The sequence below is a fragment of the Notothenia rossii genome (assembly GCF_949606895.1).
Source record: "Notothenia rossii genome assembly, chromosome: 3".
Lineage (NCBI taxonomy): Eukaryota > Metazoa > Chordata > Actinopteri > Perciformes > Nototheniidae > Notothenia > Notothenia rossii.
Window position 1 is genome coordinate 92,370,706 of NC_136901.1, and position 24,396 is coordinate 92,395,101.

Consider the following 24,396-nt stretch of genomic DNA (forward strand, 5'->3'; position numbering starts at 1 on the left):
ATATATCCACAAGTAGCAATAAGCTCAGGTACGTTTGGTTGACTCTTTACTTAAAGGTCACCTATTACGGCAATTCCACTTCTACATCAACATGTGTCCCCTCTTCTTCATGTCTCTTCTACATCAACATGTGTCCCCTCTTCTTCATGTCTCTTCTACATCAACATGTGTCCCCTCTTCTTCATGTCTCTTCTACATCAACATGTGTCCCCTCTTCTCCATGTCTCCTCTACATCAACATGTTTCCCCTCTTCTTCATGTCTCTTCTACATCAACATGTGTCCCCTCTTCTCCATGTCTCTTCTACATCAACATATGTCCCCTCTTCTCCATGTCTCTTCTACATCAACATGTGTCCCCTCTTCTTCATGTCTCTTCTACATCAACATGTGTCCCCTCTTCTTCATGTCTCTTCTACATCCACATGTGTCCCCTCTTCTTCATGTCTCTTCTACATCAACATGTGTCCCCTCTTCTTCATGTCTCTTCTACATCAACATGTGTCCCCTCTTCTTCATGTCTCTTCTACATCAACATGTGTCCCCTCTTCTTCATGTCTCTTCTACATCAACATGTGTCCCCTCTTCTTCATGTCTCTGCTACATCCACATGTGTCCCCTCTTCTCCATGTCTCTTCTACATCAACATGTGTCCCCTCTTCTTCATGTCTCTTCTACATCAACATGTGTCCCCTCTTCTTCATGTCTCTTCTACATCAACATGTGTCCCCTCTTCTTCATGTCTCTTCTACATCAACATGTGTCCCCTCTTCTTCATGTCTCTTCTACATCAACATGTGTCCCCTCTTCTTCATGTCTCTTCTACATCAACATGTGTCCCCTCTTCTTCATATCTCTTCTACATCAACATGTGTCCCCTCTTCTTCATGTCTCTTCTACATCAACATGTGTCCCCATGGGGGGTGGGGAGGAGCTCCGTATTTTCATCTAAAGCTGGGGTCAGCAACCTTTTTGATATCAAGTGCCAATTAAAAAAGAAATTGATCAGTGTGCCAACTAGGGCTGAACGATATATCGTGTCATGGCAATAACCGCAATATGCGCATGCGCATATTCACATCGCAGGGACGTGCGTTTAAAAAAAAAAAAAATTGTATTAATATACAGTGGGGCAAAAAAGTATTTAGTCAGCCACCAATTGTGCAAGTTCTCCCACTTAAAAAGATGAGAGAGGCCTGTCATTTTCATCCTAGGTATACCTCAACTATGAGAGACAAAATGAGAAGAAAAAAAATCCAGAAAAATCACAACCTCAAACGGTCACACTCCAAACTCCACTATGGCCAAGACCAAAGAGCTGTCAAAGGACACCAGAAACACAATTGTAGACCTGCACCAGGCTGGGAAGACTGAATGTGCAATAGGTCAGCAGCTTGGTGTGAAGAAATCAACTGTGGGTGTAATTATTAGAAAATGGAAGACATACAATAATCTCCCTCGATCTGGGGCTCCACGCAAGATCTCACCCCGTGGGGTCAAAGTGAGAAACAAGAACGGTGAGCAACAATCCCAGAACCACACGGGGGGACCTAGCCAATGACCTGCAGAGAGCTGGGACCAAAGTAACAAAGGCTACCATCAGTAACACACTACGCCGCCAGGGACTCAAATCCTGCAGTGCCAGACGTGTCCCCCTGCTTAAGCCAGTACATGTCCAGGCCCGTCTGAAGTTTGCTAGAGAGCATTTAGATGATCCAGAAGAGGATTGGGAGAATGTCATATGGTCAGATGAAACCAAAATAGAACTTTTTGGTAAAAACTCAACTAGACGTGTTTGGAGGAGAAAGAATGCTGAGTTGCATCCAAAGAACACCTACTGTGAAACATGGGGGGGGGAAACATCATGCTTTGGGGCTGTTGTTCTGCAAAGGGACCAGGACGACTGATCCGTGTAAAGGAAAGAATGAATGGGGCCATGTATCGTGAGATTTTGAGTGACAACCTCCTTCCATCAGCAAGGGCATTGAAGATGAAACGTGGCTGGGTCTTTCAGCATGACAATGATCCCAAACACACCGCCCGGGCAACGAAGGAGTGGCTTCGTAAGAAGCATTTCAAGGTCCTGGAGTGGCCTAGCCAGTCTCCAGATCTCCACCCCATAGAAAATCTTTGGAGGGAGTTGAAAGTCCGTGTTGCCCAGCAACAGCCCCAAAACATCACTGCTCTAGAGGAGATCTGCATGGAGGAATGGGCCAAAATACCAGCAACAGTGAAAACCTTGTGAAGACTTACAGAAAACGTTTGACCTCTGTCATTGCCAACAAAGGGTAAATAACAAAGTATTGTGATGAACTTTTGTTGTTGACCAAATACTTATTTTCCACCATCATTTGCAAATAAATTCTTTAAAAATCAGACAATGTGATTTTCTGGATTTTTGTGTCTCATTCTGTCTCTCATAGTTGAGGTATACCTAGGATGAAAATTACAGGCCTCTCATCTTTTTAAGTGGGAGAACTTGCACAATTGGTGGCTGACTAAATACTTTTTTGCCCCACTGTATATATATATATTTTTTTTATTTTAATCTATTTTTTTAGGACGTGCGATATTAAGTAGGTACATTAACTCAAACACGTCATGTTACAATTATTTTGCTGCTTGCTACAAAAGGAAAACTTGCGCAGCTCTCATGTCAGGGGTACTTGAGTGAGTGACATGCAGGCTCTGCATGCACAGCAAACCACCAATCACAATCATTCTTGATCAGATCAGAGCAGGACCCGCCCCGCTAGTTTGCAGACCATCTTGTAGGCTACTCACTTCGTTTCTTGTAGCCCTCGAAAGGGTTTTGGAGGTTGATGCCTCGGTGAACGTGAGTTGTTTGGCTTTCTCTTCCGCAGCAGCAGAAAGCATTTTCGAATGTTTGAATGAATCAAAGTGGGTCGTCACCGTCGATTTTCTCTTATGCTCCAACACACAGTTGCACGGGGTGCAGAATAGTTTCCCCTCACTTTCGTGAAAGACATCGGGGTACTGCTTTGCCCGGTCTTTAGCAGAAATGTTCGTTGGTAAATGAGATACTTCACGTTAGGGCTGCAACAAACGACTTATTTGATAATCGATTAATCTATCGATTAATGAAACGATTAATGGACTATTCGGACTATTACTGTGTGCCTTGCACAATTTCTCAAGCGCTCTTATTTAGCCATCAACTTTTAGATTTAGCTTGAGGTTGTTTTAGGCATGTGGAAACTAACAATGAAGACAATAAAGATGAATACTTGATTCAAAAATACATATATTATTAAAATAACTAAACACATTTTGAACAAAATTAACATTGCTTTTTATTTAAATTAAATAAATAATATTTCACATCAAAAGAAACAACAATGTTTTAACAAATCGTATTAAATAATGTGATGACAGAACTGTAAACAGAATAGTTGAAACTTTAACAAAATAAATAACTCTGTTACCTCTAATCATTAACCCATGTTTGTATAGTTGAGTTAACTCCGTGTGTCGCTGCTAGCATACATAACACCTGACGTGGAAATGTTACTCGTGGATGGGGGGGCTACAGAGCTACTAGAAAGACAGTGGAACCCGGTGCATTCCTCCATCTGGATGTGGAGCACTTTTGCTAAATGTTTTTGACAAACTGCTCGTGTTAAAGCCCTTACATGCTAAACACTTATTGCACTTTTGGCAACGAGCATTGTCCACATCGAAGTTTAACCACACCTCGCAGCGCGTTCTCTCCGCCATCTCCTCCGTGTGTGTGTTGCTGCATGTAGCAGGGTTATGGCTAGAAAGGACCCGTCTTGTGTAAAACTCTCGCGAGAGTTTGCAAGTCACGTGGCTGAATGTTTACGTTTGTCAGGCAGCCTTTCAGTTACGATCGTTAACATCAGTGGGCCACAGCAAATGATGGTGAGAAGCTAAACTATCTATTAATGATGTCAATGACAGGGAGTGTGATTGTTGAAATAGGGTGTTAGCGGTCTTGGTGTTCAAAGAAGAATGACAACACTGTAGATCACCAACACTATGGTTTATTTTGTATTCACAGGCAAGTCAACGTTGTTGCAGTAAAAGTCCCAAGATAGCTCCTGGTGCAATAAAATGTTCCCTTTCAGTGTTTTCCTATTATCCTGCTGCATTCATGTGTATGTTGCATCATGTTACTGCTGTAGATGGGTTTCCGAGCCGCTCCAACGAGAGTTACAACGAGAACGTGACGTCATATTTACACAAGAGGGATCCTTTCTAACCATAACCATGTAGCAGCCCCGTGTGTCTAAACTGCCCCGCCCCCTCGCACACAGACGGGGGAGAGAGATCTCGTCTGATCCAAAATACATCATAGACGCATTTGTTTGTCTTTTTGCATGTTAGAAACGAGTTGGCGACACTAAGACTGCGATATAATGTTTTTGTAGCAATAACACTTGACGTATATTTTTTAAATGTCTCCAGTACCGATAAAAAGACGTTGGAGCTTAACGCGTGTCAGCAACGAATCAACGACTGAATTAGTTGGCAACTAATTTGGTAATCGATTTTAATCGTTTAAGTCGATTAGTTGTTGCACCCCTACTTCACGTCAAGACGAGTTAACTTTTTTTTCTCTCAACTGTGTGTGGAAAAATGCGGGGATTATTCGCCCTTTTAAAAATCTGTGCCATTTTGCTGATTACGCGATAAATTATGCGATCGCATAATCGCGTTTTTCTGGAGGGTCTATTATGGGTACTGCAATAGTGCCGGCGCGGTGTTCCGGTGCGCTCCGTCAGCACTACACCCCTGATCGTTTCCCCACGGAGGAAAGCAGCAGCAAGTCGACTGGAGTTAAAGAGAGCGGGGCCTAGAAGTTACCCTTCTGCGCTGCGTTGCGTGCATGGCTTCCTTCTGAAGGTAACGGGGAGACACGCTCTGGCGGCGATCTCGTTCAGGATCCGAAAATACAATTTAAATATTTTGCACACTTATTCCTAGAGTGCCACTGGTTACGGTACCGCGTGACAATGGTGGCACGCGTGCCTAGGTTTGCCCACCCCTGATCTAAAGTAACAGGCAGAGAATCAGCACTTTTGAAACAGGGCTGAAACAGAGGGGATTATGGGTAATGCTGCAATGATCTGTTTGGTGTTTCAGCCAATCAGAGACAGGTTCTGGATATATCTGAGACGTGTGATGTATGGATGAAAAACAGTATAATAGGGGACCTTTAAACAAAAGATATCAGTACAAACACATACTTTCAAAGGTCAAATAACTATATTGCTCCGTGATTCTTTTCTCTTTCTCATTTCTAATTACCAGCAGCTGCGGTCGGTTATGACGTACATTTTACAACGGCTTGTTTAAATAAATGATATAATAATAAGACAATAATTACAATGTTCAAATATATCCACGCTTTGGGACGAACAAAAGGACTTCTGATTTTAGCTCTGAAAGAAATAAAAAGCATGCCGCATCTTTCCATCAGTGACCCATAATCAAGAGGAGTTCATTTCAATGTCATAGTAAGTTGGGGACGGTGATATAAAGGGTTTGTGCAGAGAAATGCAAAACAAAACATTTCACATACACCATTTTGTTTGTTACCATGAATGTAATCCTAAGCAATCAATGTCTATTTTACCAGCTGTTCATATATTAACTTCGATGTTTAATTGTGCTTATTTAGTGCTAAGCTAGCTCCAATTCTGCTAGGGTGAGGACACACAAAAACCAACATAACCACAGGATTGTATTAACATTATTCCTAAGAGTGAAAGTGTGTTGAGAGACCAGTACATGTAAAACTCAAGCACATTTCTAACCTTGAAACACGTGTTCTGAACCTTGAGACTTTGCACACACTCTTGATACATATGGCGGTATACTTGACATTGTTAAATCATTAAATACCAAAGTTAGGGCTGCAACTAAAGGCCGTTTTCCTTATTTTCTTCACGTTATATTAAGGTTTTATTTCAAGGGTTTGCACGAGGGTTTGCCGTCGTCGTCCCCCCCCCCCCCCCCCGACTCATTGCACAAACATTCGCCCACATTTTTAGGAACCAAAATGTAACCGTCATGACTTTACCTTATCTAACTTCCCCTTATCTTCCGGTCACACTGTCACTGTTCAGTGTTGACATCTCGTGAAAGTGGACGTTTCTTTTTTTTTTGAGGAAAGCATGGACTTGAGACTTCCAGCTAAAAAGACTTTGACGGGTGTTTTTGAGTTCAAGGTTCAGGCGCTTACTCTGCTTTTATCTCACATCAGTGCTACTGCATCTTGGGATATTTGACAGAACAACTACAAGGTCACTCGTGTACAACAACAGTGAAACAAAAGCATTTCTCCTGGCAGCTCCTCTCAGGACGAGCGTGGTTCAGAAGAGGTTCAGTGAGCATCAAGAAAAAGGTGATTTATGTTAAAGAAGGGTCTAGAGCAGGGGGGGGGGAACCTTTTTCCTCTCAAGGGCCATTTTCATTTTCACAACATCCTCCGAGGGCCGTAGAAACTAAACAAAACTAACATCACAGCCCATTCATTTGGCCTTTCTTTCATGCTGTGCAAAGAAGAAGCAACCTCTTAATCCTTACTGCTTTGGAGAGTCTGTAAAAAAGGTGTAAGGAGCAAAATGCCCGAACACTGGATACTAAACTCAAACACAACAGAAACTAACAACAGAACCAGGTGAACATAATCATTCGTCCATTCCTCCTGGAGAGTCCGACAATCTGCCTCCACCTTTCTCTTTTTAACACTCGCCATATTAAGTTCGCTGCTATCAATGACAGTGACACTTACGGTCTCGTTTAATATTGAATATGTGACGTGAGCTATACCACGTGATGACACGTTACGCTCGTGTTGTGTTCAAGGAACCTGACCTTGGCCAGGAAAAACAAGCAGTCACTTGTTTAATTCTTTTGCGGTCTAGATTTTATTTTTATTGCGTGTGTTTATAAATTACCTCGAGGGCCGTATCAAATGGTCTCGCGGACCGTATACGGCCCGGAGGCTCCCCACTCCTGGTCTAGTTCATGAGCGACTCAGCAGATTTCTCAATGTGCAGACTAACCATGCAAAGAGGAAATGAAAACAGCTGGCCGTGTGATAGCCGGCACCTAAACTGAAACAAAAAGCTGCCTTTTAGGAGACACAGAGATGGACAGCAAGATGTGGTCGAGACGTTTAAACGTAAACACAAAATGAAAGAAAGACAATCTAAGTTGTGGTAACACTTTATGTTAAGGTACACATATTGGCCACCAACTAGTTGTTAATTAACAAGTATATTAGCAGTGTATTGGCTCTGTATTAGATTAGTCATTATAAAACGCATATTAATGCCTTATTCTACAAGTACTAGGCCATTAGTTGAGTTGGTTTGCTCTTATTAGTGCTTATTTAATGTAAGTAAGGACGTTGTTGTACATGAGTTTGGGTCTTAATATGCTCAATATGGGCCTAATAAGACATTCTCTCATAATAACACCTAACAAATATATTCTTATGTAACAAGACATGAAACTAAAAGTCTTAATTGTGTCAAAATAACTCAAAATGAGGTATTTCTAACTCAGAATATGTTCGCTATTTTAAAGTGAAGTCTTGTTCATAACCAATAAGCTAGTAGTTTGACTCTAATATGTTAATGAACAACTAGTTGATGGTGAATATGTATAACCTTAATCTAAAGTTCTAACAGGTTCAAACCCCTCTGCAGTCAGCATGTCGTTGTGTCCCTGAGACACTTCACCCCAAATGGCTCCTGTGGGGATTGTCCACAGTACTGAATGTATGTAAGTTGTTTTGTATAACAGCGTTTAACACAGTGGTTCTCACATTTTTTCAATACTGTACCCCCTTAGAAAAAAGATTCAGCCAAGTACCCCCTGATCAGCGCAAAAACTATTTGTTAGGGAAAAAATGCCTATATAAAGAGGTACAGTTAGACCCTCCAGAAACACACACACACACACACACACACACACACACACACACACACACACACACACACACACACACACACACACACACACACACACACACACACACACACACACACACACACACACACACACACACACACACACACACACACACACACACACACACACACACACACACACCCCCCCCCCCCGCCTCATTCTGTTTTCATTTACTCGTTTGTTATCTGACCAGCTTCAATCTTGTAGGCTACTCACTTCGTTTCTTGTAGCCCTCTAAAGGGTTTTGGAGGTTGATGCCTCGCTGAACGTGAGTTGTTTGGCTTTCTTGTCCGCAGCAGCAGAAAGCATTTTCGAATGTTTGAATGAATCAAAGTGAGTCGTCACCGTCGATTTTCTCTTATGCTCCAACACACAGTTGCACGGGGTGCAGAATAGTTTCCCCCCACTTTCGTGAAAGACATCGGGGTACTGCTTTGCCCGGTCTTTAGCAGAAATGTTCGTCGTGTGAGTTCCACGCGTTCACTCTACGGTGTTGTTTATCTTCGTAATGCGCGAGCTGATGACGTCATGTCATCATCACTACTTCACGTCAAGACGAGTTAACTTTTTTTTTTCTCAACTTTGTGTGGAAAAATGCGGAGATTATGCAGCCTTTTGATAAATATGCGGTCTTTTAAAAATCTGCGCTATTTTGCTGATTATGTGGTAAATTCGGCGATCGCAGGATCGCGTTTTTCTGGAGGGTCTATACAGTACAGCACCATCGGTGTCTGATTTATTAAAACAACAACCATGTAACTGAGAAACACTTAAATGCTACATTTCAAATCTTTACAATCCATCACTAAATTCATGGCAAACCAATTTTAACATCATGCAATAACACTGAGACGACATTAGTTGCATTGAACTGATCTTTTTAATAAGTAGTAATTGCAATGTAGTGAGAAACATGGGCTTGCCATTCTCGGGGACAGGAAGGCCACTGCAGTTTTTACAACACACTAGTTTTTCTACTCTGGAAAACTAGTTATAAATATATGTATTCTTTACTGTCGGGTCACTTTGTACAGGTTCAGCGAGCTGCACGAGACTGAGGGGCTGTCAGGAGAGGGAGAGGAAAAGAGAGCCTATTTGTACTGGATTTGTTTAACTATTGTAGAGGCCTATTTTCTTGCTGAAATATTGCATTTCTTACTTGTATGGATGATGGATGTTTATCGGAGCGGTAGCTAGTGATTAGTATTCAGTAAATATTAATGGACTTTAAACTAAAGCATTATATTTAAATTAAACCATTTAGTCATTCAGAAAGTAATGAAAGCTCCCAGTTGATTTCCCAGAATAGTGTTGCTCTCATGTTGCTTATTTTGTTTAACCAACAGTATAAAATGCTTAAAATATTTAATTTGCAAAGTGATTAAACTCTAATTCCTCACATATGACAGTCTAGAATCAGAAAGAAATAGCATTTTTCTTTATTGAATGAGATCAATCAATATGTAAAATAACTGTAGATTCATTTCCTGTGGATTGACCATCTGGATAAATGTATGATTGATTAATACTTTCAGTTTCGAAGCTTATATACGTACTTATTACATACAAAATGTTGTGCGAGGTTTGGGAAAGGTATGCTTTCTAGTGTTCTCTCAGCAATGGTCCCCTTATTAAATAATGCAAATAGATATTTGAGTTCAAGGCATACAAAACAAATAAGATGCAAATAGTGACGTTTACATTAAAGGGTCTTAATGTCATTATAACCCTGAGTTTGGCGGACATTTCCAGTGTTTACTGATGATAAGCTAACACACAGCACATGTTTGTACAAGGTGAGGTCCAACTGAACACCTCTCAAATGTCTCTAATGGAAACAAGAGAATATCCTTCAGATCTGGTACTAAAGTAAGTACTCAGATCTTGTACTTGAGTGAAAGTAGAAGTACCAGAGTGTATGAATACTCTGTTACAGTAAAAGTCCTGCATTCAAAATGTTCCTCAAGTGAAAGTAGAAAAGTATTATCATCAAAATATAGTGAAAGTAGCGACAGTAAAAGTAGTCGTTGTGCAGATTGGTCCATTTCAGAATAATATATATGATACGTTTTATAATGATTGATCATGAAAGTGTTCTCAAAGCTGGTAAAGGTGCAGCTAGTTTGAATGACTTTGTATACTGCAGGGTAGCTGGTGGATTTACTCCAGGTGGAACTAAAGTCTGATTTAACACTTGATTAGATTTCACATCATTCATCCACATCTGGAAAGTAACTAAAGGTATTAAACTATTTACCTCTGAACTGTAGTGGAGTAGAAGTACAAAGTACCGTAACATGGAAATACTCAATTAAGTACAAGTAGCTCAAAATTGCACTTAAGTAGCGCACGCACCCACCCACCCACAAATGTTTCACTATAATCTTTGACCAGGAGAAGTTTATCTATCTTCTTAATGGACAGCTTGATAAAGCAAACATCAGTGAAAACACTATTTAATGAGCTTATGATGTATGTATTGTGCTAAAAGGCAGGTGAATAGGGCTGAGCACACATTTAATTTCTGGTTAGCTCCGACAAAGAGTCCTGAAATAGCAGGAAAGGGAGATGTGAGCTAAAAATGGCAATTACCAAGGTGACATAAAGGAGTGTTTTATGCTTGTTTTGGTGTTCCCGTTTCTGTAGTGTGTTAAACAGGTTTTTGTGGATGTAAATGGTCTGCAAAGACTAACCAAACTGGTTTCAGACAGAGGGTAAAAAGAGGTGCTGCAGCACAGGCAGTATGAGACAAATAAAGAGCATTTTGAACATTAAAGCATGGAGACATGTCAGAGGCACTGAATACTTGTATGAACCTGAAAAGGAGCAGAATATGTCCTCTTTAAGCAACAACAAAACTAAAAACAACCAATAATGTAGCAATGAAACACCAGTTTGTTTTGATTTCCCGACCTAGCAGCTTAGCTATGTGGCTAACGTTAGCTTCATTCTGCGATGGCATCTTTGAGACCGTAAACACGCCACGGAAAAGGTTCGAAATAAACAACAACCTACCTCGTGCCTCTTTGTAATCTCTGTGCGGGTATCCGGCTGGTTTTAACGGAGGCTATCCTCGCCACAGACCTCTGATTTTCCTATCATGCCGCTTGCTGAATTACAGATGGAAGAGCAGGAGGAGTCGGATGTTTGTCCGCAAGCCAGCAGAGCAGGTCATGTGACCCGAGGGGACGTGTGCGTTCGACGTCTTGTTGCCATAGATACGGATAATAATAACGGAAAAGCGTTAGCGTGTTAAAAACATACAGAGGCGGTAGAAGTACTCTGATCTTGTACTTGAGTAAAAGTATAAGTACTCAGTTCTTGTACTTTAGTAAAAGTAGAAGTACTCAGTTATTGTACTTGAGTAGAAGTACTCAGATCTTGTAAGCTACTCAAGTGAAAATAGAAATACCCAGATCTTGTACTTGAGTAGAAGTACCCTGATCTTGTGCTTGAGTAAAAGTAGAAGTACTCAGATCTTGTACTTGAGTAAAAGTGGAATTACTCAGATCTTGTACTTGAGTAAAAGTGGAATTACCAAAAATACTTAAAGTACCAAAAGTAAAAGTAATTGTGCATGTTGGTCCATTTCAGAAATATATATATGATATGTTGTAATTATAATTATGTATTTAACTTTGAATTGTAGTGAAGTACAAGTAGGCCCTACCTAAAAATTGTACGAGAGTGCAGTACTTAGTTACTTAGTTACAACACTGACAATATTTTTATATTTTGGCCCAAATGTACACAGAACTGAAGCTGTAAAAATATTGTGTGTTATATGTGTAAGCTAACATATCAGGAATGGTTATATATAAAATATATATAAATAATAAGTGACAGATGGTCCAGGAAACGTATTACTGAATAATGGCAAATAAGCAAAAATTAAATTAAACTTTGTAAACGATTTTGATAAGACAGTTTTGATTCTATGGTAAAAATAACTAGGGCTTTTATTTTGGAAATACGTGCCTTTGGGTGCGCTTGAATTGTGTTCCCTGGCAGCCGGAATAAACTGATTTAGATCTACGCAGCTTCTCATTGGTTTATTTTTCGATTCTTCCGGTATAATTTGATCAAGTAACTGCATGAAATACGTCTGAACAACACAAAGGGTTTGAAATGTGTGTTAAAATAAAAGTCAAATCATCGGAGGGATACGTTTCATTGAGTCAAGTTAGCCGAAATAAAAGTTAAACGAGATTCCCCTTCAAAATAAAACAAAGCATTCTTCATGTCTTTTTAATTTCAATCCGTTAGTTTGTATTTATTATACTTAACATTGTCTCTATAAAAGAATATTATTACTTTTCAATTAAATCAATATTCTTGTGTTCTTTTCGTTGTTTTAAAATGCAAAAAGGCCTATGTGCGTTTTTCATACCGGAAAGTATCACTTATTGTTGGCTCAAAAATAATTTTTCCCATTGACTTGAATTGGGAAAGAAACGTCTGTAAATCAGCGTATAATTGTTTGGGGGCTAAATAAACTACCCAGTTCGAATTATTTTATAGCCTTTATTTACATCATTAGGGTCTAACAGCTGTAAAAATGCGCGAAAGTCTAAATCGAGAGTGATTTTCTCTCTCCATTCATTTGACTGACAAAGGTCTGGAGATCGAAGGCGAGGCTTAATGGAAACTTAACTGCGCATGCTCGATGGGCCCACATACGGGAACTTTCCTTCCCTGATTTCAACTTTTTTGTGCACAAAATATATTATGTTCATTATTTTCTTAATTCTTTAAATGTATATTAATAATAAAGAAAAATATAATAATAATAATAATAATGATAATAATAATAATAATAATAATAATAATAATAATAATACATAAATACTAAAAAAATTACATTAAAAAACATAGAATAAAAAAATAATAATAAAAAATATAATAATAATAATAATACAAATATGCAAAAAATATAATGCAAAATAAAATAATAGTAGAAAAATAACAATAAAAAACAAACAATTAGCTAAATAATTATAATTCAAAAATAAAAAATATAATAATACAAATACACTAAAAATAATAATAAATCAATTATAATAATAAAATACATAATACAAAATTAAAATAATACAAAAATACACTGCACAAAAATATGAAAAAATGTATTGTAAAGAACAATAAATAAAATAATAATAATCAAAAAGTAAAAAAGCAGCTCTCTCAGAAATTAACTAAGCCCCGCCCCCGACGCTGTTTCCGGTTCTCTTCACACTTAGCTTCACACCGGCTAACGGAGATCATTTCTGCAGGATTTCACAATAACTTATTGCCACATCTCCACAGAGGAAAGTCCACAGCTGACACACGGATTGCACAACTTCTCCTCCAACATGACGGTGAGTTAAGAAGATCCTAATGTCTCAAATTAAATCAGCTTTTCCTTTCCGCATTGCTCAGTAGCTGTAGCTCTCAGACTGCTTTCAGTCAGCTGATCAGAAAACAGATCAGAAAACACTTCCATTGAAACACAGGAAAACATCGATTATATTCTTTGAACAGGAGATTGCATTGTGTGATCAGATGTCATGATATTTCAGTAAAGAGACATGTAATAGGACAGTACTAGTATTAATACCATCTCATGTTACATTGATTAGCAGTGGTGAAAAGTACATGTACTCGAGTATTGTACTTTAGTCCTACTCTGACGTATTTGTGCTTTACTTGAGGATTTCCATGTAATACTACTTTATACTTTTACTACACTATATGTATTTTAACTCTCACAGTTACTTATAAACATATGGTATGCTGATATTGAGTAATGCAGTATACTGTAATCTGTAGTTGGTCCACGTTGACAAACTACAATACTGAAATGCTCCCACGTGTATTAAAACAGGATAATATAATAACTATGAAAATATAATATCTATTCAGCTCTATGGGTACTTTTACTTTTGATACTTGAAATCAATCTAGCTGATAATACTTTATATTATAACGAAATAGGCCATTGTGCAGAATAAGTACTTCCATTATATTATGATGCTAATACTTTTTACATTTTTCAATCAGGCATTTTACTTGTAGTGAAGTATTTTAAGACCATAGTATTTGTACTCAAGTAAAGCATCTGAATACTGCTACCAACACATCATTAAAACCACAGTTAGAATAATTGATCAATGATGTTGATTGAACAGAACATGAAGTCAGAAGTAGTACCTCAGGTCAGTAAATGTAACATGAGATTAATGGTAATAATACTCGTATTGATATCTAATTTCTCTTCATTATAGATATCATGACATCTGATATCTCACATAATGCAATCTCCTGTTGTTGTTTATCTAGCTGATCAGTAAACAATCACTTCCATTGAGGCAAACATCGATTCCAGTCATCAGCTTGATTCGTAAATGGTGGGAATTGAGCAGCACATAAAGTTCGAAGTAGTATCTCAGTTCATTTAAATGTAACGTGACATTAATGGTAATGATACTCTTATTGATATCAGAAAGCAGAAACAGATACGAAGAATTTGCCTTTGTGTCTATGGTGCGTACATAAACACAGTTAAAGAAAACAACCAATTCAGCTATTATAACATGAATCAGGATCAGTAAACAATCACTTCCGTTAAAAACTGAATGGGGGATCAATAAAGGTTCATCCTAATGTTAATACTTGTGTTGACATCACATTTATCTTAATTAAAATAAATATAATCTTCTTTTATTGTTTATCTACTTACAAGGATATGAAAACGTTTTATTGTTCCCTTACTTGCCATATGTTAGGCCCTGTCCACACGGAGACGAAAACGAACCGAAGTCGATTTAAAAAAAAAAAAAGTCTTCCGTCCACACGAGACCGCTCGACTCGCTGGAGGCGCTGTAGTACATATGCCGGGCCTGTAAGTGGCGCTGTACTTCCGCCACAAAATACACCAAAAGCAGCGAAGAAGACCCCCGAGCATGGTTGCCATGGTTGCCTGGTTGCCCTACTGGCTATTCTCCATGGTGGATTTAGCAACATGTAGTTCATGTAGTTCTCCATGTCCACTTGTTTCTGATGGTTGTGGTAGAGGAGCTGTAGATTTTGCACTAACATCTGTAGCATGGTCAGTAGCGTCTGGAGCACGAACGCAACCCTGTGATCCGCCATTGTTGTTGGCGAAACGCATCAGCAATGACGCAGGGGTGAGCAGGAGAGGCAGGGCTATGGCGTCATCGATTCAGGAAAAGAGCGTACACACGGAGCCGCAAGCGTGTCGTCTCCAGATCTACCCACTTTGGGAGCCGTTATCAAAGTGTAATGTTTTCGGACTCCGAAGCCGCGGCTCAGTTTCGGCTTTGTGTGGACGAACCGTCTATACCAGGGGTGCCCAACCTTTTTTTGAACCGAGAGCTACTTTTAAAGTTGCCAGTCTGCCGAGATCTACCAGTCCAAATAGAGAGGCGTAGCCATTACTGACAGCCTACTACCAGGTAAAGACACACTTCTACTTGTATAAAACTGACCTTTGTACGATGAATACTTCATAAAATACTGCAGATCATTTATCTTACCTATTTCTAATCCACACACATACAAGTATTTAACTGAAGTTACACAACAGTGTTGTTGATACAGAGTTGGAGTTTATTCACACGTCACATACTACAGTGGGTAATGTTTTCAAGAAACATTGAACAGTGCTGCCACATATGACACAGGAAAAAAAGAAAAGACTCTGAACCCTTTCTTTGCCATTATTTAAAGATAGTGTTGCTACAAAAGTATAAATTAGGCTTACTAATAAGACTACTCAGATCTGAAGCTACACAGGAATCTGCTGCCAAAGTGCAATAAAAAACACTAATAGAATCAAACCCTTTTTTTGTTGCACTTTAGTCGAGTATAAAAAGAAATGCCTTTTAAAATAGGATGCAAGCAACACCAGTTTCTTAACCTGAATTGATAATAGACCATAATCAATTTAAACAGAACAGATCTTAATGTTTGCATTCTTATACCATTTTGTACAATAATTATAATGAATAAGTTCAAACAAACTAAAACTTACAGCTGATTTAATAACGGTATCTAACTTGAGTTTTTATTTTATCAAAAACCTGTTGAAATGCTGCTGTTATTTTTACTGTCCCCCAAAAAGCGCGACGGCAGCCTCCAGGAATGCTTCTTTCACAACTTCGCCGTCTTTGAAAGACTTCATGTGTTTCGCAAGAACGTGACTGACACGATAAGATGCTATGGTAGCAGCCTTGCTCTTGTTGTTGGGCCTGGTGAAAATGGACTGCTGTGCATTTAGCTGTCCTTTCAGGCCCCTCCCCTTTTGGGAGCGTAGGGCAGAATTGACCTTTCGCAAAGCCACGCCCCCCCTTGGTTACTGTTGCTAGTCCGACAAGCTGAGATCCAGATGCGTTAAACAAAGCCATAATGGAGGGTCTCCGTAACGTCGGAGTTGCCTTAACAGACTCATTTTGGAGCAATAACGCAGCAATATCCTCCAGGTCCCGACAAAAGGGGCTACAATACGCTATGGAGGGTTATATCCACAGTTTAAACATTAGAAAAGAGGGAGGCACAACATCAATAGAGGCACTTGCATACAGGTCGCAGTGCAAGAGTGAAAAACCACATGAGCTGTATGTCAAATTCGACGGAATTATTATTATTATTTTGGAATAAAACAATACAATCACAAGAGGCATTAAATGTTGTAGTTTGTCTAAAGTTAACTACCGTTTCCTTGGTGGCTTTCTGCATCCACCTTGTTGTTCCTTTGTGGGGGTCGGGGTGCCCACTTGTGCAGCAGGATTAGGGAAGTCGGCAGTAGGCTTTCCATTAACAAAATGCAACAAAGATTAAAGCAAAATATAAATGAATGATCGCCTGTTGGCTTCTTGTTTGTACTTTGACCACAGGTAGACTAATAACGGAGCTCAGCTGTTCAGACATTATTATGCATCAAGTGATATACATGGTCAAAACGACCGAGAAGCACACAGCTTACAGCTGTAGTCGTGTGACTTTAGCTAACGTTAGTTAGTGAAATTAGTTAATTAAATTAGTTCGTTAATTTGTGAATGTAATCTTTGCTAGCTAGCTAGCTACGTTAGCACGTATTTACCTTGGAGAAAACGTATTTGTGTTTGTTGATATTCGCCATATTCAGCTGGGCATGGGGCCTGCCGCATTTCTTTATCCACTGGCGACATCTCTCCTCTCGGGTTTTGGGTTTAGGAAACGGCTAAACTATCACCCCTCCCCCTCTCCCTCTCTCTCTAAGCTTATGGGATATCTGCTATCCGATTCCAAAGACCATAAGCACAACGCTTCACCATTTTCGCAATGAATTTGAACGCTAAGCTTGTCGGACTTCCACAGGGAGCCGCGCACGTGATCGAATATGATTGGACAACGGGCATTTAGGGGCGTGGCTTTGCGAAAGGTCAATTAGGAGGGAATTCCGTCTCGTAGCGTTTGTGCACTGTTTTGAAATGCCGCTCCTAAATGACCCTTCTTCGATAAAGCCACGCTCGCGTTGCAGATGAGACAGATGGACTTTGAATTGGAATAGATACAAAAATAATCATCCTCCCACTCGGAGTGAAAATTATATATTTTGGACTTTTTTGCTTCTGCCATAATTGCGGTCTTGGCTGTGTGCGGACTGTCACTCCTGTTGACACGGACAACGTCAGCGAACTAGTGCCACTGCCCACCAGCCACGCCCCGACACATGGGGTCACGCCGGCCAATCACAAAGCTTTGATGAGTGCAAGTGCATTATTCTGGCACAGGAAGATTATGTTATAGGACATTAACGATAAAACGGAATATTGTTGTTCTATTTTTAGACACATCTCGCGATCGACTGGGAATCTCCCGATCGCGATCAACTGGTTGGGCACCCCTGGTCTATACGATAAAGAACTTTAGCGGATACAACTGATTTCGTCTCCGTGTGGACGGGGCCTAAGCTTCTGTGTGGAAGTGTGGGACAATTTAGACATTGTTTATATCACATAAAAGAGCACTAAGATATGTTCATACAGTTTATTCAAGCCATTTCATTTAAATCAGTATGCACAAGTTCCTTTCAAGCAGATCTTAAAGCAGATCCCTTTAAATGATAGATTACTTTAAAGGGTTTTTTAGTGTCAGATAATGTTTATATAGAGATATAGATTTATGTTACGCCCAGGTCTAGAGGAACCTAGGCGCAGCACAAAATGTCCACTCTCCCCACTCCCAAGAACACAGGCACCGAGTCAGAGAAATCGTTTGGTACATTAATTGACCAAATATATACAAAAGCAGGAGTAGCAAAACCAACAAAAAAAGAAATAAACCTTACAAATCAAAATCTTACCTAACCGAGAAAATAAATATACAGGCTTCTTACCTACACTACCTTAAACATGAGAAAACGATCGATCCAAAAGGGAAAAGAAAACAAAAGGGTTTGCACTCCTGAGAACATAAACTGTCTTGCAAAGACAGGTAAAGTGACACTGGCCCGCAGCCAGAAGAGAAGGACAAACGATACCAAAGTGCGCTCACAACACCATAGAACAAAATATCAAAAAAGCAGCGCGCTGGGAGAAGTGCAGTCAGCGAGAGCGGCCGAGGAACTGCACGGCTGCCGCTTAATATGCTCCCGTCTCCTCAGGTGGACCAATCAGCATGCAGGAGGTAGCTAATCAGCTAATGGGCACCACCTGCTTGCTCACACACACAGACACAGGAGGAGGGAAACATTTACACAAAAATGACCTAACGACCCAGGGTCGTAACAATGTAATACATGTCATTGTAATGGTGGTTATAAATTCAAGAAGTCACAAAAATTAAGAAAATAAGTGCGATCAAATAGTCCAAACATAGAGAACAGATACAAAAAAACTTTAATATATTTAAAGAAATGCAAAAATATAAATAAATAAATATATATAAAAAAATAATAATACGAATAATAAATAAAAAAATAATAATAATAGAAAATTAAACAAATTAAAAACACCAAAGATAAATATATAATATACTTAAATAAATGTATAAAATAACTGTTTTGTTTTGTACATGTATACACCGTTACCATCACTTTAATTTTGGGGACTTTCGGAATAGTTATTATAATTGATTTAATGAATCAGTAAGATTACAGCTCATTATGTATTCTGTGTCCAACAGAAGCACGAGTTCGAGGTGGCGATGACCTGTGAGGGATGTTCTGGAGCCGTGACCCGGATCCTCAACAAACTGGGAGGTGAGATTAACTCAATCTGAGACCCTGAATATAATCAATAGATTCAAGTTTCAAGGCTTTATTGTCATGTGATCAGCAGCTACAGTGTAGAAAAGGTAATGGGCGACTGTGGCTGCGAGGGAGTACGGTCCTGAAGGTTGTGGGTTCGATCCCAGCCCGTGCAGCCAACATGTCGGGCAAGATACTTAACCCTGAGCTGCTCCCGATGGCCAACGGTGTGTGAATGTTAGTTCCTAGAATAAGGCACACTGCTCTGTATGAATGGGTGTGAATGGGTGAATGACATGTAGTGTGTATAGTCTTAAAGAACTAGATAAAGCACTATATAAGTACAGTCCATTCCCAATGAAAAACTGAAGTCCTCCAACAGAGCATGAATATATATATATATATAGGACATAGAACAAATAAAACAGATGAAACAGATAAAATAGTGCAAGGGAAATGACAATATGATGGTAATGACTGGATATCATCCCAACTCTATCAGAATCAGGTTTATTGTCAAGTAGGTTTACACATAAAAATACACACGTGTTATAAGAAAAGAAAAGATGGACCCTGTGAGGAACTTCAGGAGTTTAAGCGGAAACAGAGTGAGAGCGAAAGTACAGAACAGATTCACACAAGATTAATACAATTAAAGATACTATGATTTACAGGTAGCTGTTCAAACAAGAAATGAATTAAATGAATCTATAATATACATATTTGAGTGTGGATTGTTAAATATATTTCCATGTATGTGTGCAGGTCAAAGATGTGGTGCAAACAGTGCAGATGTAGTATGTGTTACGTGCGTGCATACGTATGCAAGAAAAGGAGCAAATATAAAACTATTATAAAGAGAAAATATAAAAAAAAAACATAAGTATTTACACAGAGTTTAAATATTCATAAATCTTAAACTAAGTACAGTGAATATATTACAAAATCCAGTACATTTGAAAGTGGAGAGCTGTGCAGAATGGTGCTGCACGATATGTTGTGTCGTCACGATAATCGCAATATGCGCGATAGTCACATCGCATTTTTTTTATTTTTAGGACGTTCGATATTAAAGGTAAGGAGGTAATAATGGAGAAACCAACTCGAGTGCGCTAGAATTTGAAAGTACGCAGCCGAAAAAACTCTGCCCCTTCCTTCAGACTTCCTCACAGAGCCCCTCCTCCAACACACACGAACACATGACCAATGAGGGCACAAGATGAGTTTGTGCACAGATGGAAGGCTGACAGGCAGGTAGGCCATCCAGTTCCTTTAGCCGGGCTGGCTCAGATGATTGGTCGTGCTTTTTACAGCGCCACGGCTTCCACAGATGACTTTTTGTATGTATTTATTGTCAAAGCATTTCAGATATTCATTGCTATCGGGATGTTAAGAGCATTCCATGGAATATAACAAAAAGTCTTTCTGAAGTGAATTACATACCCCACCTTTAAAGTAGGCAAATTATCTCAAACAGGTCATGTTACAATTATTTTGTTGCTTGCTACAAAAGGAAAACTGGCGCGGCTCTCATGTCAGGGGTATTTGAGTGAGTGACAGCAAAGCACCAATCACAATCAAATCTCCAAAGCGAACGGACGGTGAATAAAGTAGTTTCATGTGTTTCTCCAGTTCGGCGCTGCTAACCGAGCTAGCTCAGCTTGTTGCTCTGATAACTTCAGATCCAGACGTCCGTGACTAAAATCCTTCATCCGGTTAAATATAGTTAGAAAAATACCAATTGTATCATTAAAGTTCAAGAAAGGATGGTTTGCAGACAAAACAAACTGTCTTTTCTTCAATTCCTGTATTTTTTCATATCACGGGGGAAGAAAATATCACAATGTCAGTTTTTTTCAATATCAAGCAGCCCTACTGCAGATTGCAAAAGAGGAAGTGTTATTAAGAAATGTGCATTTCATTTCCACTGTGATGCATCTTCCTCTCAGACTCCAATTACAAAATGTCAGTTTCTAAAAAGGGGGATTTGAGTCTTTGCAGACCATTTACATGCACACAAACATACAGTTCATACAACACTCCAGTCTACTTGATACAGAACACAGCAGAAATCAGAAGAGGGCCTCTTTAATACACATGTCCCCACAGTCTTTGATCAATGTTGTATAAGGTTCAATCATTTAATAGAAGCATGAATAAGAACCTGTAGCTTCATCTCTTGGAGAATCCTATAATATTTGAAAGGGTGAATCTCTCCTGCAGCATGTCACCTGATGCTGAGTCATTTCAATGAATGGAGCTTCTGTTTTTCTACAAGCCACACACACACACACACACACACACACACACACACACACACACACACACACACACACACACACACACACACACACACACCACACACACCTTGTTTTGTTAAACACATTCCCTCCTTCAAATCCTCTCACAATGTTAAGGTCAGAAATATGACATATTAGATGGATAGATAGATAGATAGATAGGTAGGTAGATAGATAGGTAGGTAGATAGATAGGTAGGTAGGTAGATAGATAGATAGATAGATAGATAGATAGATAGATAGATAGATAGATAGATAGATAGATAGATAGATAGATAGATAGATAGATAGATAGATAGATAGATAGATAGATAGATATAAGTAGTTAGGTAGATAAATAGATAGATAGATAGATAGGTAGGTAGATAGATAGATAGATAGATAGATAGATAGATAGATAGATAGATAGATAGATAGATATAAGTAGTTAGGTAGATATAAGTAGTTAGGTAGATATAAGTAGTTAGGTAGATAGATAGATAGATAGATAGATAGATATAAGTAGTTAGGTAGATATAAGTAGTTAGGTAGATAGATAGATAGATAGATAGATAGATAGATAGATAGATATAAGTAGGTAGGTAGATATAAGTAGTTAGGTAGATAGATAGATAGATAGATAGGTAGATAGATAGATAGATATATAGCTAGGTAGATATAAGTAGGTAGGTAGGTAGATAGATATATAGATAGATAGGTAGGTAGATAGATAGATAGATATATAGGTAGATAGATAGATAGATAGATAGATAGATAGATAGATAGATAGATAGATATATAGGTAGATCGATAGATATATAGTTAGGTAGATAGATATATAGGTAGGTAGGTAGATAGATGGATAGATAGATAGATATAAGTAGGTAGGTAGATATAAGTAGGTAGGTAGATATAAGTAGGTAGGTAGGTAGATGGATAGATAGATAGATATAAGTAGGTAGGTAGGTAGATCAAATGTATTTTGTCAAAGAAGCAGAAGTGTGTACAGACTTTATAATACAATACTTAAAAAAGGGGTAAAAGAGAATTAACAATCAAAAATAAAATGAAAACAGTTTTATCAAATATAAACAAAAGCAACATCAGTTAGAGCGTTTTTTGGGGACTCCTTGAATTGCTAGAGTTCCCTTTCTTTATCAAATTAAACCAGTGTCCTCTGTGTTCTCTCAGATGTGAAGTTTGAGATCGATCTGCCCAACAAACTGGTTTGGATCGAGTCCGACAAAGACGTGGATTTTCTCACGGAGACTCTGAAGAAATGCGGGAAGGACGTCAAGTACAACGGCACCAAATGAAGGATGTGCTGCACGGAGAACAGGTGACATGAAGGGGATAACAAGTGTTAAAGTCCACACTGACTTACGTTACGTTACGTCCCACTGATGCATGCTTATGATCTCCATGAACTCAAAGAATCCTGCACGAATTACTTTGACCAGATATAAGATATAATAGTACCATCCATCCATCCATCCATCTTCTCCCGCTTATCCGTGGTCGGGTCTCGGGGGTAGCAGTTCCAGCAGAGAGCCCCAAACGTTCCTTTCCCCTCATCAACCAGCTCTGACTGGGGGGTCCCAAGGCGCTCCCAGGCCAGCGAAGAGATATAATCCCTCCACCTGGTCCTAGGTCTACCCCTTGGTCTCCTCCCAGCTGGACGTGCCTGGAACACCTCCCTAGGGAGGCGCCCAGGTGGCATCCTAACTAGGTGCCCGGACCACCTCAACTGGCTCCTTTCGACGCAAAGGAGGAGCGGTTCAACTCCGAGTCCCTCCCGGATGACTGAACTTCTCACCTTATCCCTAAGGGAGACGCCAGCCACCCTGCGGAGAAAACCCATCTCGGCCGCTTGTACCCGCGATCTCGTTCTTTGGGTCATGACCCATCCTTCATGACCATAGGTGAGGGTAGGAACGGAAATGGCGCGGTAGACAGAGAGCTTTGCCTTCTGGCTCAGCTCCCTTTTCGTCGTGCGGTAAAGCGGCTGCAGTACCGCTCTCCGGCCCATCTCACGCTCCATCGTTCTCTCACTCCAGAACATAATAGTACTAATAAAGCTTTATTCGTGTAGCTCTTTACGCACTCAGGATACACACGATATACCACAACATAAACAGAAAGTGAGACATTACATTCTGGATATGTGAACATGATTCCTAGAAGGTATTTCCGAATCATTTTCTCTTCTGTCATGAATTAAAAAATGTAACTTGGATATGTCGGCTCACTTCCCCCATGTGTGTTTTTCTTTAGGAAATCCTGTCTGCTGATGCAAAGTGAAGATCTATGCTGGAAGAAGTCTAACGGACCTCCCCCCCCCCCCCCCCCCTAAAGCTAATGCGCACAAAAAACCCCACGTCACCTCAGAGTCGAGATTTACAAAGTCATGAAGTCAGCCCTCTTTATATGCAGCACGATAATCCGTAGTTTCCTGGAATGATTTATCTCTTTACAATATACAGTAATGTCCTTAAGGTAGCTGTAATGATTTATGTGTTGTGTTACTGTTGAGATATTTGATAAATAGCAGGATATGTTGTTGAGCATTAACTGCAAAAGGAAGAACATCAAGACAATGTATGCCATTTTCCAGTTTTTTTTAAAAGCTGCAAACAAACACTAACGGACTTCCTTTCCACTGAAGTTACATTCCCTGGATTGTAAAACTCAATGCTAATTATAGCCTCTGTTTCCTTCAGTGTTATTTCATTTATTGGACTTTAAATGATAACAAAAGATGTGTGTACTACGAGGAAAACTCATGCTGGATAAACTGCTTCCTGTACACTTAACACAGGTCATATCAATCATGTTGATTACTAACACGTCTTTGTTTTATTTTAACCACCTGAAGCCCACTGTCTTTATGCTAGGGAAATAAAGTCACTTCTGCCTCA

The 24,396-nt window shown here is 39.4% G+C and overlaps 2 protein-coding genes across 3 annotated transcripts in view; one reads left to right on the forward strand and one right to left on the reverse strand.

The window, feature by feature from the left end:
* Nucleotides 1-11,124, reverse strand: part of slc36a1 (solute carrier family 36 member 1) — a 39,681-nt gene extending 28,557 nt beyond the window's left edge. For both annotated transcript variants that reach the window (XM_079669663.1, XM_079669662.1), the window contains exon 1: nt 10,983-11,124. The gene's annotated coding sequence lies outside the window, so the exon portion shown is untranslated. The remainder of the gene's footprint in view (nt 1-10,982) is intronic.
* Nucleotides 11,125-13,168: 2,044 nt separating this feature from the next.
* Nucleotides 13,169-24,396, forward strand: atox1 (antioxidant 1 copper chaperone). Its single transcript, XM_079670723.1, has 4 exons — nt 13,169-13,327; nt 19,137-19,212; nt 22,670-22,817; nt 23,753-24,396. The coding sequence occupies exons 1-3, from the start codon at nt 13,322-13,324 to the stop codon at nt 22,792-22,794; spliced, it is 207 nt and encodes a 68-aa protein (XP_079526849.1). The 5' UTR covers nt 13,169-13,321; the 3' UTR covers nt 22,795-22,817; nt 23,753-24,396.

Bases quoted from the DNA above. Each gene is read 5' to 3' on its own strand.
- atox1 (XM_079670723.1), top strand. The intron at 19,213-22,669 runs GTGAGATTAACT...GTGTTCTCTCAG, and splicing joins GATCCTCAACAAACTGGGAG to ATGTGAAGTTTGAGATCGAT.